The 18,485-nt window shown below is 39.4% G+C and overlaps 2 protein-coding genes across 2 annotated transcripts in view; one reads left to right on the forward strand and one right to left on the reverse strand.

Annotated features, from left to right (window-relative positions):
- Barc (RRM1_TatSF1_like and RRM2_TatSF1_like domain-containing protein barc) overlaps window positions 1–18,344 on the reverse strand; it is an 84,139-nt gene extending 65,795 nt beyond the window's left edge. Inside the window, exons 1-3 of the mRNA XM_076807597.1 lie at window positions 18,192–18,344; window positions 17,005–17,357; window positions 15,621–15,977 (exon numbers count right to left, since the gene is read on the reverse strand). Coding sequence (XP_076663712.1) covers window positions 15,621–15,977; window positions 17,005–17,301 — 654 coding nt within the window. The 5' untranslated portion in view covers window positions 17,302–17,357; window positions 18,192–18,344. The remainder of the gene's footprint in view (window positions 1–15,620; window positions 15,978–17,004; window positions 17,358–18,191) is intronic.
- On the forward strand, window positions 1,375–15,383 carry LOC143366481 (uncharacterized). The gene is made up of 5 exons (XM_076807598.1): window positions 1,375–1,743; window positions 11,876–12,151; window positions 12,354–12,590; window positions 12,775–12,982; window positions 13,592–15,383. Exons 1-5 carry the CDS (start codon window positions 1,704–1,706, stop codon window positions 13,824–13,826), a joined length of 996 nt encoding a protein of 331 aa, XP_076663713.1. The 5' UTR covers window positions 1,375–1,703; the 3' UTR covers window positions 13,827–15,383.
- Window positions 18,345–18,485: the final 141 nt, after the last annotated feature.

Raw genomic sequence — 18,485 nt, forward strand, 5'->3', positions numbered from 1 at the left:
TGTAATTATTTACACATGTGAAATTAGAATACGGTTCTAAAGCTAGACTTAAATGCTTGGAAGTTAAATATCGAATTTCACGTCACCTAGAAAATTAAGACATTCGTTTCTTTTCCACGAAGAAAAGCTCTATTTGTCAGAAATACTGTACTATTTTGTTCAGAATCTGGATTTCAAATGACCTATGCTTCGCGCTGGAATTTAAAAGTTCACTGGTGCTCTGCCCTAATTTGCATCATCTTTCTACTTTTGTAATGTTAATTTCTCTTCTGAAATATATTCTTGCCACAAGTTATAATACTGAAAGTGCCCTTGTGCCAGTAAAAGAAACAGGTGCATCGTCAATTTTCGCACAAAGACTCACCTTTCCAAGGCGGATCTATTCAACAATCTTAACAAAAATAACCAGGCAATACTCGCTAAAATTAAAGCTCCACATCTCCACAAAAAGTGCAATATTACTACTACACACCTATGACTATTAACTCGGCGGGAGGCGCTACTGGGTAAAATTTACCACATAGGCGCTAGTTGCGAAAATATGAAGACAGAGTGTTTGTTTCAATTTTTTAAACAACTGTAATAAAGATATTAAGATATTTCATAAATTTTTCTCGATTCTTAAAACACTGTACTTTAACACAAAAATTACAAAGTTAAAAGAAATATTCTGAAACCGTGGTTATTTACGTTTCAATTTAGGGTATTTTTGACCCGGTAGCGACAACCTGTGTTGCAATATGGGGTGCGCCTCCCGCCGGGTTAAGAAACACATTACATTTGCTCGCCTCAATTTCTCAAGCACCCACCAAAGTAGCCAACTGTAATCACGCCTAAATATGAAATAATAATTTCAAATCCACCACGAACATCTCTAACACATCAACCTCGCCCCAAAACAGCAAATGAATGTAAAAATCAAATCACACCATCTAACCTAAGCACACCATCTTGCGAGCAACCACCAATGGCAATCAATACGACATAAAACACCCAATCACAAAAGCAGCACCGAAAGAACGGTCACAGTCGTAGAAGCAGATATTACCCGAAGACCCTCCACACGAAAGCGACCCCAGTTTCCCGCATAAAGGCACAAAATCTCGGGCTTTGCCGGGAAGTGTCGAGGCCCGTGATCCAATTGCGGACGGGGTCGAGGGGACCCGCGACGAAATTCACGACAATCCCGTCGTCGAGTGTCAAGATTCCCAGGGCGTTTGACAAACGAAACGAAACGGAACGTAGGGACGCGCAGCTGGCCAGGAGGGCCGTGAAAAATGCCGGGAGATCGAGAAAGTATGCGGCACACGGGGGAAGCGCGAGAGTCTGGATCGAAAGCTCGCCTCCACGTACCTTGGCGACGACGGGCGGAATGGAAGCGGCAGCTTCAGTCGCCCGCGAGCCTCCACCGTGGAAACTTCTGGCTCGCGCCCATCCGTTGGGAATCTGCGCCCAGCGCTCATCCGGACACCCAGCGAACAGATCGCGATCGATCCAGCGCGCAGTTAAATTCATCGGCGAGTGATCGTGATCGACGATCGGTGGCGTTTCATACAGGTGGTTCGACTCCTCTGGAACGAATTAGGGTCTTGATGCGAGGACCAAAGTGTGACTCGTGAACGAGGATGAGGACGATTCTGTTCGCACCTCTGTGTCTGTGCACTCACGACTTCGGCGAGTAAATCGAGACCAAGTTGGAGACCATGCGACTTCCGTGCTTGATTCTGGTCCTTTGCGCGACAGGTAAAGCAACCGGTACACTGTCGAAGGCGCGGGTAATTTTAATCCGGCGCTCGTGTCGCGGGTAATTGGGAAATCGAGTGGAAAACTGTGAACCATCGCGTGGATAAATAGATCGACGAATCGGGGAATTAATTCTGTGTCTTTGGAATTTTTGGGGATTTTTTTTCTATTGCACTGTTGGCTGAGGTTTAGATTGAAGTGATCGAGTTCCGCCGTCAGTGAAAGGCCACAGAAAAGTTGGTAGAAGCGTGCTTCATTTTCTTCGGGAAATTAATTTCACCGTAAGGTGTATTTGCGACGTGTAATGCGGCAAGGTCCTTTGAAACGGAGTCTTTTCAACGGAGGTCTGAACAGGCTGGTACGAGAAAGGGGGCTAATTATCAAATTGTAGGGGAAGAGGTGTTGTGAGAAAAGTTTCTGCCATCTCGAATATGGAACAGTTAAATGAATAGAGCTAACAATTAACAGTATTTGCTAGTCCCATTGCAATCTAACGAGATATATTAAATATCTGTTCTACTTTTAACACCCGAAAAAGATGAATGGATATTTAACCAGAATAACAAGGTCAAGAACAAATATGACGGAATTTAAAAGCAACATTCCACGGTATTGATATAAATCAGAGAGAAGTCCCTTCGAAAACCTTTAAACACAATAGTAAATTAAAGGATAACAACTCGATGAAAATTTCTTGCATCCACCCCGTTTTCAGACCAACAACCCCTTTCACAATTCGCAAGATCTAATCATTTGTCACGAGAATTATTTCCTCGGAGAATTTCGTTGGCACGTGAGAACAGGGACCATTTAAACTGCTGTGACAAATGCATTTCGACTCGCAATGTCGTATCATTCTTTCACCGTGGATGAAAAATAAAAGTTTGGGAACGAAATAGTTTCCCAGCTTTTTCATTCGATACTGTTTCCAGGTTCGGAGGGGAAATTGTTGATTCCCCATTGAATATTTAACGAAAAACTACTCGCCAGAGATGGCACAATTTTAACATTTTTTGACAATTTATCGACGACAGAACTTATGTTTCACCAGATACAATATTCAAATCGTGGAATGCCAAACGATATATATGCACGGCATGCGGTTATCGACGGTAACGCGCTATGTTAATTACTACGGTAAAAATAATCGTGACTAATAATAGTCTTAAGAGAAACCAGAGGTTTTGATAACGCGGCTCGAGATCCTTATCACTGTGCTGCAAAGTAGTCGGAGTGCTGCGAGATAATACAGAGGAAGCAATGATATCATGATTGAATGTAACGAATCAGGTACTCAGAAGAATTCGCATGCTGATGATTAAGTTTTGCTTATCAGTACACTTTGCGAACTCGATGGAAAACAGTTTTTATGTAACATATTGAGTGTAGTAGACTCAAATCTACTAAGTGGTAAATGAGCATTATAAATGTAGTATACAGTCAAGTAAAGAGTAGAAAAATTATTCCCACTGCATTTGTTTAACGATGCGCTAATAAATATGATTGTTGGGGGGAATTTATAAAAAAAATTATTCACTTTTGCCTACTCCGTAACATTCATTTGCTTCCGTCCAGTAACTTTTAACGCAATAAATTGCAGAGCCAAGGCTCGTCTATTTGCGTGTGCACTTTGTCTTTCAACCACTGCCGCAGTAAAGCCCGTTTATTTCAACGTCCAAAAGAATGGGAAGAATTTTGATTCGTTGACACGTGGATCTAAAATATTCGATTATATAACCTGACATAGGCCCAATAAAAAATAAGGCCACGTATGCTATTGAATACCTAGAAGTCCGAAGTGAATAGATCGGCCATCTATTTTCGTTAGAGGGGTGCACGAATCTGTACGCAGAAGGCCAGACAGGATGGTATTGGATCGCGGGGCAAAAGTAGCGTAACCGGAAAGAAATTTTGATCGATAAAATTATACGCGTCATGCCGCGAACGACAAGCCCCTAAAACTTATTACAGTATCCTTAAAACTAGATTCCTAAAAACGACCCTTTCGTGGATTTATTTCTCAATTATTTTAGCAGGAACAAGTACCGTCGGAAACCTTTCACAGTACCTACCCCCGTTTTGATGTAAACGTAACTTATGCAGTACCTTCGCTGACCGCGCGCCAAAAATGGCAACCGCGAAAAACTTCCATCGGGGTAATAATTGCGCAGAGGTTGTGACAAAATTCTCCGCAGGTCTGCGATCGTGGAACAATTACGCGTAGAAAGTGCAGAATTCAGCCTTGTGCTATATGTATCCTACGGTTCTTTCCCGAGCGGATGAATGAAAGTAAAAATCGTGGGAAGATACAGCGCTCGCATTATTCACGAGCGCGGCATGCGCATGGATGTGCGTGAATTATTCACGGCACACGTACAGCGACGGGGGACCTAAAAATAACGGGTGGCTATAATATTTGAACGCTAATTAACGACGCCTTCGGGACTGCTGTAACTCAATTATCAAAGTTCACCCACCAGCCTACACACCGGCGAATTACACGTTCCCAGAAACGCGTAACGTCGATATGTGTCAGCCGTTTAAACTGAAGCTGATTTGAAAATCAACCATCGTAGGCATTCGCTGATAATTGAATATCGACAATAGACGGAGAACAGATTTATGGCGTGATAATTATACGAACATGGCAGAACCCGACCAAGGCAGTGTTACTTTGGTACTCTTGGCAGAGGGATGTGACAGGTTGAACTATTGAACTGAATTTCCCCAGTGCTTTGCGAAAAGATTGGACACGCCACTGGGAAACACTTCGAATCACCTGTTTCGTGGCTGATTTGGCGATTAATATTCACTTTCCCCAATAAATCCTTCATCTTCGTAATAAATTGTATTCGTGTACGCTCGGAATGGAGTATTAATTATATGGATAACGCGCAATGTGTTCTAAATTCTATGAGATTCATACGAGACAGAGTTTTGGAAAGAAAGTTCATATCTGCTTTAAATATGTTTTCGTCTCTTAAATATGACCACAGTGGTACAAAAGTAACGTATTATTTTATTTGGAATCGATTTTGGGGAAAGGATACTGCAATCAGCGTAAAAGCAAAATGTAGGTACATCGCTTTAAAAAATAGGATGGATATAGAATAAATATAGTACCACTGTGATGTCTGAATACGAAGCGGAGGAATTTTATTTTAAACGGAGGATTCGAATGTCAGCGACCTAAAATTCTTCGACGATAAATCGCGGATAAGAGAAACGTGCAATATTATTTGAAAATATTGTATCGGTGCCCTGGCGTTTCTAGCAATTTGCATTTATAAAGTAGCGACACAGAGAATCGAGATATTTCCGATGTGAAATATGTTTCCCTTCATCGTTTATCTATACAACCCTTCGAATCTTGATTATCCTCCAACCATATAGAATATTTGAAATTACTAAAGCACCAATGCAATATTAAGGGAAATTTCCTTCCATTCCCCCATAAACGCTGACACATTACCTCCAATTTTATTTCAATCCTACATGGCTGGTCATTTTTAAACCAATGAAAACTTCAAGCTCCACTCGAATCACTTCAATTCCATTTGTCCCGCGTTCCTACAAAATTCATTACTCTCTTTCCACGCGCAGGTTCACGGGCAAAGCGAATGGAGAACAGATTAAACAATTGACGATTAATATTCAACAGGTATCATTTAAAAAAATCCTAATAAGCGGATAAATTCCATGTAATAGTTCTTTATGAGGTACAGTATTTAACAAAATGCTCAATTTCTATTTCAAACACTCAATTCGTACTTCCCGATCTAGTAAATATCTGTTACTGAACGAATTTCAAAAAAGGTTTAATACAGACTTAAACCACATTCACTTGAACCACATTCGGATCATATTTTCTAGAAAACAGTGACAGTATTCCCCGTGTGTTCCCGAATATATGTTCACGGCGCGTTAAGTAAATCTCTCTCGGTAGTAGCAATCGCTCGGAAGTGCCTACCGGCTCGAAACGATATTTTATCAAACCTTGAGCCAGTGTTAATATACTAACTGCACCTCCCTGCTTGGTACCAGGGTTGCAAGAACTCCATGCTTTCTAACAGTCCAACTTGCTGCCTATTTTGAGAGCATAACCAGCGCCTACAATATTCCAACCCCAATTACCAAGCGAATTAGTGGCAGCTCATGATTGCCATCCACGTTCCCCAAACTTCGATCTGACTCGGGACACGACAGGTATCAACCTTTACACACCTCCGCGGAGTAGACAGAGGATTTCCCCTGGTCTAACCCCGATTCCCAACACCCTCACTCTCCATTAAGCCTGGGTGGGGCTGTCGCGTTCGCAGAAAGCTCCAAGTCGAGCCTCTTGCACAGCTTCAGCACTGGTGAGCCAGCTCAGGTACCCCGGGATCGCCAGGTCCCGTCTTGAGGACACGCTTGGCGGAATGATCGGCCATAAAACAAGCCCCAGCCCTAGGGACGGCGCACAGTGACGGTGAAGAATCATCGATTTACGAGCAAATCGTGTGTAAATTCGCGAGCGTATAAATGAGAATTCGACGTCGAAAGGAACGAAAGGATCGGCAGTCACATGCGAGCGTTAACTTTTATTACATCAGCCGCTTATTTGTCATAATATGCCTCGAACCAGAAGACCATTCGTGCATGGTGCCAGCTGTAACGCGAATTTACATTGAATGTGCGCGGCCTGCGCACCATGGTATGGACGGTAGCGCGTTCGGCGCGATCGCGAATGAATCCGCGAGAAAATGAAGCTCACGTTCCTGCGGTTGCGTCATTTATGACCACCATAAACGTCCACTGAATGCTTTCCAGTGAATGCAAATCTCTGCAGCACTCGCGTTTTTTTTTCGTAACGTTTGATACGCAAGGAATGGCTTTGGTTCCAAACAGGAATGCGTTGGGAGGGATGACTCCACGGAATTATCGTGATCAACCGTTTTTCTGGAACGATTCATCGTGAATTTAAATGAGTCAACGATGGAAATCTCGAGACGCATGCATAAATGAACGTGTATGATAAGGGTAACAGAGGACTAACCTTGTCAAGGTGTAGCAGTGCTTGCTTTAAGAATAATGCACCAACGCGCTCGTAATTTTAGACTGCGAATATAGATAAGGGACTTTTAAACTACAGTAGCAATCATCGCATCATCAATTTAGCTACACTTGCATATAGAAAGCACCTTGTGCTTCTTAAGTCCCGAGTGACTTGAAACAGCAGACGCTAAGGCAATCGCTCTGTACATCCTAAGGTTAAACAATGGCAAATATTGAATTTTCCAGCTGCACGAGGTAACTTTGACCTTAGAAAAATATTTTACACGAACTGTATCAGTGACACTGCGGTGGTGCAATAATATTCCAAATTCAAGTGACCATTTTGCCTTGCGAAAATACTGACACACCGAAAAGCTGTAGATACCTAACCCAGACCTCTTCTAAGAAAAGCTTTCATTAGAGTTTTGCTAAATAACTTTTAAACGAATGACAGCAAATACTGCCACAGAACCTACTCAGACGGGGTTTAGGTTCCCTGAGAATAGCCGAAACAATTGGCGACCTACATCAGCGCGCCAGTATTCCCCTAGGTTCTTCCTCTGCTGATAAACGAAAGGGGAGGATGCACCGTGCAAATGGCACTTCAAGTTTCCACCATAGCAATTACCATACGTGAACGCGGTACGGTTACAGCCGATGCACCACATAACTTTCTCGGATGATGTCATTCACAGTCCACGGAACGAACGGACAACATCAAACGCATTGAACTGGGTTAGGAACACTCGGCGATACGCGGAAGTTTAATTCGCCTTAACACTCGAGAGCGAATACCGTAAAAAAAAAACCCTTCCAACGCTATCCGTGATCCACTTTCAGGAAGTAACGACCATCCTCTTATTTCACTGTTATCATCGTTGTCGTTATGATTCTTATTGCGATCAGTTTTTACTGCTGCCTGGCCATTTAATGACTGGTGCTCGGGCAATTGCCATTAATATCTTCAGCTTCACTTGGCAATTTTTTTAGTAAATTTGTATCGCCAAATTTTCTCCTGATTTGAAGGAAAAGTTTCAGCAATGATTGCACTGTTTTTCATTTTGATAAATTTTAATATGTCAAGTGAAGAAGTTGCTAAATTTACTTGTTTCGTGAGAAAACTCCTGCTTCCCTTAATTTTGAGGGTATCCTGAAAGTGGACATTTATGTTTTTAATTGAAATCTTGAAAACTAATTTATTGGACTACAGATTTTATCACCTGCGGACTGTATTTTTATGAATTCTCAGACACCTGTTGCCACTTTAATATTGTTTAGAAAAAATGATTACAGTTACCACTTACTAAGTTCGATTTAAAAGAGCATTCTTTACGAAGGATAAAATCAATTTTCTGTAATGATACGCCTTGCGTGCCACATATCTGTGTAATATCTTGTTTAGTTGCAGTTGGTTGCACCAGCGGTACAGTAAAGTAGGGACCATGCATTTCTGTTAAGATAGATTGCCGTGCAACTATTAATAAATACCAGAGACTATTAACCTTCTTAGCTGCGGGCGCCGCGTGTAGGAAAAATATACACTTTCACACGATTATTAGACACCACTACCAAAATCTCGGGCAAACAAGCCATTCCTTCTAAACAGTTTCCTAAATTTCAACCACCGTTATGATAATAAACGTAAAATATATTTGCCTAAAGAAAATAACCAGCAGGCATTCGCGTATTATTAAAAATACACTGCCTTCTACTTCGTTTCGTAACTTCAAAAAAAAATGCATGCAACTATGTAACGAGTTAAAAGAAACGGGAATATAAGGAACATAACTAACACCTAATACCTAAGCAACATAACTTACTAAAAAACGAATATTTCATCAGAAACACAGTTGCGTAAAAATAATTACTGACACAGCCGGTATCACGATTCTCGGTTTTACAAGCCGATCGACAGTTTTCTTCAAGTACAACGATTGCAAAATATATTCCGTCTACATAATGCAACTGTTCATCCGTAAAACACGGGCATCGTTGCATAATCTTTGAACTAGCGTTCAAGGACGAGTAATACAAATGAACCGACTTGTAACGATCGCCGCGGAGGCTCGCCTAGTATTCGATTCGATATTTTATTCGATTTCCTCCGATTGTCTCCATAAAAGGAGAGGCGTAAGATGAAAGAAATTATTGCACGCAAGAGAGCGACCGTAACACTGAACTACATAGCTTGAATGCATATTACCAGCGGTGCATGACGTAATAAATTTGCTGTCGCTGATACCTGACTGCATTCACCACGGCTGCCACTGGAAATATCAATTATTTCAACGAAGTTGAAATCGTATAAGTAACTGTGAAATGTTAGTTTAATGCTCATCAGCTGCGTTTCCTTCCGCAAAGAAGATATATATGTATATATGTAGTTGCCCGCAAAAAGTATCCACTCCCCGCATATGTATACAGTATTTAACATATTTCATCAATGTTAAAATCAGAATTACCAATTCTAATTCGCGTTAGTTATCTACACCTTGGTGAATCTAATTTTAATCAGCACCGTGAAACAGATTTTGACAGAAAGATGAATTAAACGCGAGCTTTTCATAAACTGGGCAAATTTATGGATAATAGATTGAAAGATCTAATCTCTTTTTAATTAATTTATGTGAAATAAACACTGGCTTTGGGCGAATACTTTTGTGTGCCTTCTTTAATTAATTTTTTAATCGAAGACACTGATCTAGAATATATTAATGAAGGTTTATATTAACGTGAATGGGAATTGGTAGTTCTTATTTTAACATTGAAATTTCATTTCGAATAAAGAATAAAGAACTGCGGATAAATCCTCAAGGTTAATTCGCGAATTACGATTAATTTTATTTAACGAAAGATTATTCGTCGAGAATAAATCTGTATCGTTATTCGAGCCACATTTATTCGGATAAGAATTTATTCATTCGAGCTGAGCGCCGAATAAATGTAATGAATAAGCGACATAAGGGTGAGGGATGCGCTTCTCGAATACAGTATTGCCTGAATAAGTTGATAATTTCGGGTTCCAGAGAACATCTTTTATCCGAGATGGTAGGCGAATTTCACACCTCCGATTTTACGCTTTATTAAGTTTTATGGCCATCAACGCTAGAGAATAGGGGACGGGGAAGGCAAGAATGGCACTAGTCAAAGAGGGAAAAATGTCAAATTCCACATTTCTCATCAGATCTTCACGGAAGTGACACCAATCGATTCCTTGTGTTTTCTAGATGAAAATGATACCAAACCCGAAATAATTTGGGCCACAATCAACGACATTACATATAAAATTAATTTGCAGAATTTAATGCCAACTTCGTTAAAAATAGTAATGTATACGTTCTGAAAAATCTATGTATATATATATAGAGGGTGGATACTTTTGTGAGTAATTATACTCCTACAGAAAAAGTAGCTTCTGTGCCTGACAACTGAAATTTACTAGTACCTATTTCCTAAATGATTCTAATGCCAGTACTAACACTAGAACTGAAATGATATCTGTTATCTTAAATTTCGATAAAACTACATTTACATATACATACAGGCTGAAAAGCTAACTCAAACAGTACCTACATACATATATCAGAACCAGAAATTTGCCGTGCCAGACTTACTGACAGAAGAACCACTTAAGGTGCAGTGAAATGTTATCTATATGTACTGACTCCATAATAAGTAACTATACGTTCAAAGTAAAGGCTGCCAGTTTTGTAGGAGCTCGCGAGAAATATTGTGCACCGCCAATGCCTGTGCCACTCTTTGATTTATCGTGGTCTGGCCAAAAGACCCTTCATCGACTCTCGTACCCAGCTAACGAAGTCCTTTAAATTCCGATTCAACTCCATGGACCACTTCAGCTTTTGAAAAGAACCAACCGGAAAGTCAATTCAAAGAAAAACTCGATTCGTCGAACTAAACCGCGTACGTACTCGGGCATTGGGGCAGCCGTTTGTTTGACTTAAAAAAAAATACGACTTAGTTTGGAAACAGCCGAGCAGCCATATGAAAATACTATATAGTCATCTTTCTTTTTTAAGCTTTAATCCCTTACTGCGTGGATTGCTTCTGGTGATAAAACATTTGTGTACCTACTTTCTATGAAGCTAATACCTAGATACGAACGATTATAAAGTATAAAGCACTCTCTCAATGCTAAAGACAAGTACATAAAAATATTACTTTTTTTCCATGTCGGTAATACTTAGCTACTCAGTATTTTGACACTGTAAACTTTGGAAAGTGAAAACAAAACTTCAGAAATAATTAGTAACGATTTCAAGCTTTTGCAGGCCGAAATTTGTGTAACTATCGCAAATGTAAGCTTCCTTATTTATGTAGCACTACTGCTCTACCTACAGCAATGTTTCCTCAAATACCTACTCACAAGGGAACATCCCGAACCCGGAAATTCAAAAAATTCTGAACCTTTGTGAATACGTAGGGAATTTCCTCCTGATTACGACGCAATTTTTGTTTGCTGCCCAAATTCACTCTAATGGGGTGTAATTGACCCCTGAAAATCCGGTTATTTTCCAATTTTGTGTAATAACTCGTGCACCAAAAAAAAATTTTATACCAAATGATAGATCTAATTAAAAGAAGTAACTTTTGTCTTGAAACTTTTCTTCTATCTCTTACAGATCGGGAGTTACAACAGAAAATCGGAAAATAGCCGAATTTTCAGGGGTTAATTTCACCCCCTTCGAGTGAATTTGGGCAGCAAACAAAATTGCGTTGTAATCAGGAGGAAATCCCCTACACATCGACAAAGTTTCAGAATTTTTTAAATTTTCGGATTCGGGATCTTCCCTTGTCAGTGAAAATTAAAAAATAATATGAAAATCAAGGTACAACACACATATGGCACATCGTTGCGTAAGGGGGTAGTAATTTTTTTGTTTTCTATTTAAATATCTCCTATATAGCCAGAGTAATGAGGAATGCAAGAACGAAGAGTACAAACAGCGAATGTCTCATAATCTGCCTATTGACCGACTTTTGCAACCGATTTTTCGACATCTTCGCATTACACAATCCCTCTCCAACACATTCACACCTCCAAAGGTTTAATACCCGAAAATTTTGAATAATTTTCCAGGCATATCAGCCGCCATAATACAACCGTACAATGTCAGTATTAATCCAACGGTTGCGGGTCAGCCAGTAATCCACCGGCAGAATGAACGCGTAAAACGTTTCGCCTGCCCCATAGGGTTCTTCCGATTGAAAGGATATTGCTATTATTTAAGCGCAGGAATGGCAACCTGGAGGGATGCTCATTTTCATTGCAAAGACAGAAACGCCACCCTGGCGGTTCTCGATAGAAACGGGAAAGATAGGATGCTGAGGAAGTACTTGATGAACGATCAATTCAGTAAGTAGGATACAACTCAATACAAAAGTCGTACGCAAGTTCGTTCTTCGAATATAGAGCCTCGCTATGAGGGGCAATGATTGCAAATTCAGATGAAATATTTGAAAATATTCGGAACATAAAATAAAACTCCATATGGAGGAATGATGTGTCCACACTGGTCACTAGCAGACAACTAAGTAGGATTTAAATATCATTTCAGCTAAATTGGAGAGATGGATCGGTGGGATATTCAACTGGAAAAATATGGCTTGGGAATGGGGTGTAACCGGCGAGGAAATGGTTTTCCAAAATTTCGGCAAGCCTCAATCCGATCAGACCAAGCAACAATATGCGTGGCACTGCGTCACGATCGACCCTACCTTGAAATACAAATGGAGTCCACGAAGCTGCGTGGACCGGAAGTATTACATATGCGAAGTGCCAGCTGGGCGTATAGGTAAAGTATCAAATTCCCGTGCATCCGTTCTCGAAAAAACTGATGCTCGATTTTAAAATTCGAGTGCCATTAAACTACCATTCTGTGTTAAATATTAAGTTTCGTGGGAAGATGATCAAGATATTACAACTTGTTGAAGAAGCTATTGGAACTTGACAAGATTTGCGATTTATTTGAAATATAGCCAGAAGACGCAAGAAGACCACGGACCCCTACGCGCCGCAAAACCAAAGATTAAAGCCGCGGAAGAAAGGCAAGAAGTATTCAAAGGAGCTGCAGAAGCCGAACAAACAGAATAAACCGCGACCGACACGGAGAAGAAATTGGGCGGAACAGAATGCGGACAACTACTGGCTGCATGGCGTGAAGCTGGGTTCAAGGCCACCGTCCAAGTAAGATTTCTTATATCCTCATGTACGGAAATACGCTCGTGAAATGTTGCGAGACCTGGCAAAAATAAGTTCCATCTGAAATTCAAAATTTAATATTTAAAATTTAAATTTTAAAATGCAAATTCTTCCATTCTATCCAACCGTGCAATGCTGTAACTTATACGGTATCAATTGAAAATTTAACCAAAGCTATACTTTCACTTATACCAGAATAGTGACGAAAGAACTGCCTGCACTTTCAATTGAAATAAGTACCATTTCAATGAATTACTTTGCATAACGAATTCACGTTACAATCACTACGGGATTTTATGACTGGAAGTAGAGCGTGGCGCCTTCAAACGCGAGGAAGTGCTGAAATCTATTAATTTATACAGTGGAAGATTTAGTAAGAGATCTCTCATTCTGCATTGCTCTTAGTTATTCAAGCGACATTGTGTTTTAACCTTATTTCAGTCGTATAGTTTTTAAAATAACATCAGAATTGAGTCGTCAGCAGAAAGTGAAAGTGACGGCAAACCTAGTTTGGATCTCAAACACCCAACAATCTTTCCACCCTCCTGACACAGGCAAAAGTGTGTAGCTAATGTTACTGAAATCTTTGTCCAGCAATAGAGTGGAGCCAACGAGGAACCGAATGCGGCATCGCGCTAACAGAACTCAACCGAATGCTCCTGCGCCAAGGGTAGCCCAGATCCTGCCACGAGGGCGGGAATACCGAGCGTTTTTTGGTGACGGTCCTAGCAATGGTCCACAAAGTCTAACGGGCATCAGCGGGGCTCTTTCTCAATTTCCGGGCAAGATGAACGACTTGGCGAGCGAGGAAGTAATCCTAAAGCCATGAACAAACGTTGCTCGCGGTGCAACGGTATTTCAACTCTTTACTTGATACTTGAACCATCGATACTAACATCCTAGAACCTCTTGCACACGTTTCCTCCTCCTTTCACATTTTTCTAGAGATACGGAAAGTTGTCGAATGCTATTTATATTATTTAAATCGTCAGGTTGTACGATCACGGATTTCTCCAATGACCTCCTAATTCGCCAAGTGAAGAGTTAATTTTTAAGAGTTTCGTTCTTGTGAATAGTATAAACGTTGCCAACACTACGGATACCGTTTTAGATGTTATTGAAAACCGAGCACAGACTGAAGTAATTTATTCACTTAATATCGGCGAAACAGTCTCTCATGTTCCTCTTTTTCCTCTGGATAGGAGTTAGATTCTCGAGGATAGTGTCTAGTTAGCGGCATTACCTGGAATCGGTAGATTAATAACTGTAACGTTGATGTATCGTATATAAAGCGTTCAGATTTCATCGACCACTCATTCTTCTACTTTATCTTATTTAATTAATATGCATGAAACGTGGGGGATCGAATTTACGACTTCATTTTCGAAACTATTCTTCTCAAGTGTATAATAGTACGATGTTTCCAGGCATTTATGATAAAAACAACGATTCCTGCCAAACAGAATTCAAGATATACTATAGACTCAAAATGAAGCCTTCGCAAATTTAGACATTTTTGTTGATCAATTATTCGAGTTCATTAAGTTACTTTTCTCTCGTGGAAAAGTCTACTTAGGGAATAAATCCTCTTCAAATGCCTTTGATTTCTTACCACGAAAAAGTACTTTACTTCTCGCGTTGAATACACGTTTAGAGTGACAGTATAATCATTGTAGTAAATAATATATCACGAGTAATCGAACTGCTTGATCACTAGTAACTGTATCTTGACTATACTTAAATTTCCACGTCATCTTAAAAAGAAATTATCATCCTGTGGTAGATGTGGCTATCACTGAACAATGTGACCGCATATATATAAATATTTCTCCGAAAATCAGAGATTACATTCGATGTTCCCCAAAATATCATTTAGTAAGTATTATCCATGTGCCGACAGATATTCAAAGATTTTTATTTTTTATGTTTTAATTTATCTATATTGTATAGATAAGTATGATAGAATAAAACTTTTTTACTCCTACAACGTTTCAGGATTTAAGTTCGCAAGGCTATATTTTAATTGTAAGCCAAATATTTCTGAAATATTGCCCGATGTGCTTAAATATCTGCATAAATACAAAATCGTATTCGAATACATGTAAAAACTGCTGATACATATATGTGTAATATCCTAACAAACGGGAAAAAATATGGAGGCTCCACATATCTACTATTACTCATTATACTGCGCTGGCAAACGCCAATCGGCAACTCCGATTACGACAAATTAATCTATCGTTCGTAATAATTTATGAGCTACTTTTGCATCATTTCGTTTGTAAATACGTCGACGCAAAAATCGTCGACGCCTACTTTCTGTATCTAACGTAATGTACATGGTATCAATAAAAAGTGTACGTGAAATCAGCGCTGCAAAATACAATGCTCTAATATACAGCAACGAAAGCTATATAGCTCCGTAAATATTTTTCTGAAGCCTTTAACTTTCCATTAAAATAAACTTTCTATTATATTATAGTTTCAACACTTCTCTCTCGAAATATATCATTTGTTTCAATAACTCCTCCGATGAAACTTACGAAATCAGGTCATGCACCATATATTTCAAGATTCGATATAATATTTGTAAAATAAAAGTTTCAAGTTAATTATCACTCACTTTTATGTAGATACAGAGTGCGTCGCCCTTTGGCTGCCCATTGGAGTCCCTGTACAACTTGATCCTGTTCTTTCCCTTCTCGTCCCGCGCTATGAGGCCACATTTATTGAAGAGTTCCGTAAGCTCCTCCATAGTGATGTCCAATGGTAGGCTGGACACATAAATAGCAGTATTGTGTGCTTCGTCCACTTCGAACCAAGACGGTGGCTCCTGTGCTTTTCTTTTAGCTTCCAGCCTCCTTTTCTCCTTGTCGACTTTCGCCGACTGCTGAGGTTCCTCTACTTCTGTCGTATCGGCTGCATTTGGATCCGAGAACCCATAACTCATCTGATATCTCGCCATAAAGTCATCGTCAACCTGAAACACGAATATTTGCGAATATTCCAGATTTTGGTTTCATATCTGTGGGAAACTGATAGATTACGACGAAATCATAGAGTTCTCTCTGTTTGTAATACTACCCTAGTAGCATTTATTGTTGGCATTTTCATGGCCAACTAATTCCCAACTTGGGGATACTGTGGGCCAACTAGAAATGCTACTAGGGTAAGGACTAGAGATGTATCGACTAGTCGGCCACTTTTGTAGTTGGCGACTAGTCGGCTTCTTGGGGCAGATTAATCGACTAGTCGGCTTCTTGGGGGCCGATTAATCGTCTAGTCTGCCAAAATCCTAGTCGATACATCTCTACTAACACACCTAGGGAATACAATCCCGGGATCCAGCGATCCCGGCTGTTTTTTGGATTCTAAAAATCCCGGGATTTGATAGAACTAATCCCGAGAATTTTGGGAATTTTTAAAAATGTGAATTACTTTATGAACACCTGAAAAATATAAAAATAAACATAGTCATTCCATAATAATAATGACAATAATAATAATAATGATTTATTTAAATAATAATTTTAAGTCGCATACAACTAACTGCACCATATTTATTTTTACAATGATATTCTCACATTCCGCTATTTCGAATTCACGCGAGTTGCAAATCGCAACTTGTCTGAACACGTAAAGTCGAAACATTGTAGATATGTACGTACTTTAGGTGCTTTGCAGTTTCTTCGTTCGCATTTCCAATAATCTTCATAATGGTTTACTAATATTATCTACTTATTCAGTCGTTATTATTCTTCATTGTTCTACTGTTTTATTATGAAAAATGATTTTAGCTTATGTTTCAGACTAATGATAGAATGCAAGTTTGTTTACTTTAAATAAAGTTTTAGAATTTTAGCACATAATAAATCATTTTAATTAGTGAAATTTTCTATTACTCAATCCCGGGATTAGTCCCGGAATCCCGAGATAGACTTTAAATAATCTCGCAATCCCGGTATAGTAAATATTGGCCGGGATTTTGTTCCCTAGAGACACCTCACCTTTGGAAACCAAGCGCTCTTCTCTTTGTCCCAAAAGTAAACGCTGCCATCATTGGGATCCGTGTACGTATGGGTATCATTTTCGAAGCCAAACGTTCCTTCTCGAGCCTGAGTCTCTTTAGTGCCAGAATCATCTGCTTTCGCTTCTTCCGTTTCCTTCACTACCCACTCGTTCTTTTCTTGATCAAATCTATATGTTACGTTGCTTGTTGGATCCTTGTATATATAGGACTGTCCATCGAATTCATACTGTTTCATAGGGTCTTCTGCTTTCTCTGGCTCTTGACAATCAGCCATCTTGATTGTTAACGATACTTCATTTGAGGAATGCTATAATAAACTTTATGCAGCACCTGTTTAACACACAATTACGAAGAAGTTTTATTTAAAGTGGCAGCTGAAGCTTGGACTCTAGCTAATTACATGTATTTCTGCCACTTGTCAGTGCAACAGATAGATAGTACAAACAAGCGAAAACCACTTGTTACTTAACAATGCAGAATTTTTAAATAGCCAATAATATTCAAAGTATACTCAGGGCCGTTCCTGGCGGGAGTGCAGAAGGTGCCCCCGCACCTGGGCGGCCAAACTTAAGGGCGGCCGTAGGCCGTGTACTAATAATCGAAACTCTTTTGCACGATAACTATTTAAAATTATGTATATATAGATATAAAAGTAAACACTGCTTATCAAATTCTTAATTAAAAAATAGTAAATTAATAAGGGCGGCAATATTGTTTTTGCTCCTGGGTGGCCAAAACCCAGGAACGGCCCTGACTATACTGTTATCATACAGTAACTATTTCCTAACCTTTCAGTATTATTACGAATTACATTATAGCTTGCAAAATAACGGGAATGTTTAAACAAATGGGTTGTAGTACAAACAATCGGATATTTAATATCCATCGTACTTTACGTAAGCGAGAAATTACAAATTAAAATATGTAATCTCAATCAGTCATAGAATCGTTGAGGTTAAGTTCAATGTACTAAAAAAAATAATTTACTTGTAATTAGAATATCTAAATATCATATTTTATATAAAATGGAATTATATTAGTTGCACCGGTTACTTCGTCACGGCTTTCCTCGATGCATGACATTATTTTGGAGTACACGAACGCTTACTTTATAGGTTAGGTACATATATTGTACTGAAAAATCAGCATTACTAAAGAACGTACCGCTTAAAACTTTGTCGGTGCTTCACACTATTGTTACCTCGGTTAACACTTAATTACACTATCAAAACTGTAATTCCTACGCTACGAAACAAACATTGGGTTTCACGAATCTGACAGCAACACGCTTTAATACACGTTTGCGACACTACTGCGCTCTGGGAAACTTTCCAGAACTACCATTCAACTTTCGCGCCAGTAAAGCGTGGGAAAATCGATATATTTTTGAATTCACAATTGTGAATTTCTATTCTGCTACCGGGGCAGTATTATAATAAATGATACGTAGAAAAATTA

Source organism: Andrena cerasifolii, chromosome 2 (genome assembly GCF_050908995.1).
Source record: "Andrena cerasifolii isolate SP2316 chromosome 2, iyAndCera1_principal, whole genome shotgun sequence".
NCBI lineage: Eukaryota > Metazoa > Arthropoda > Insecta > Hymenoptera > Andrenidae > Andrena > Andrena cerasifolii.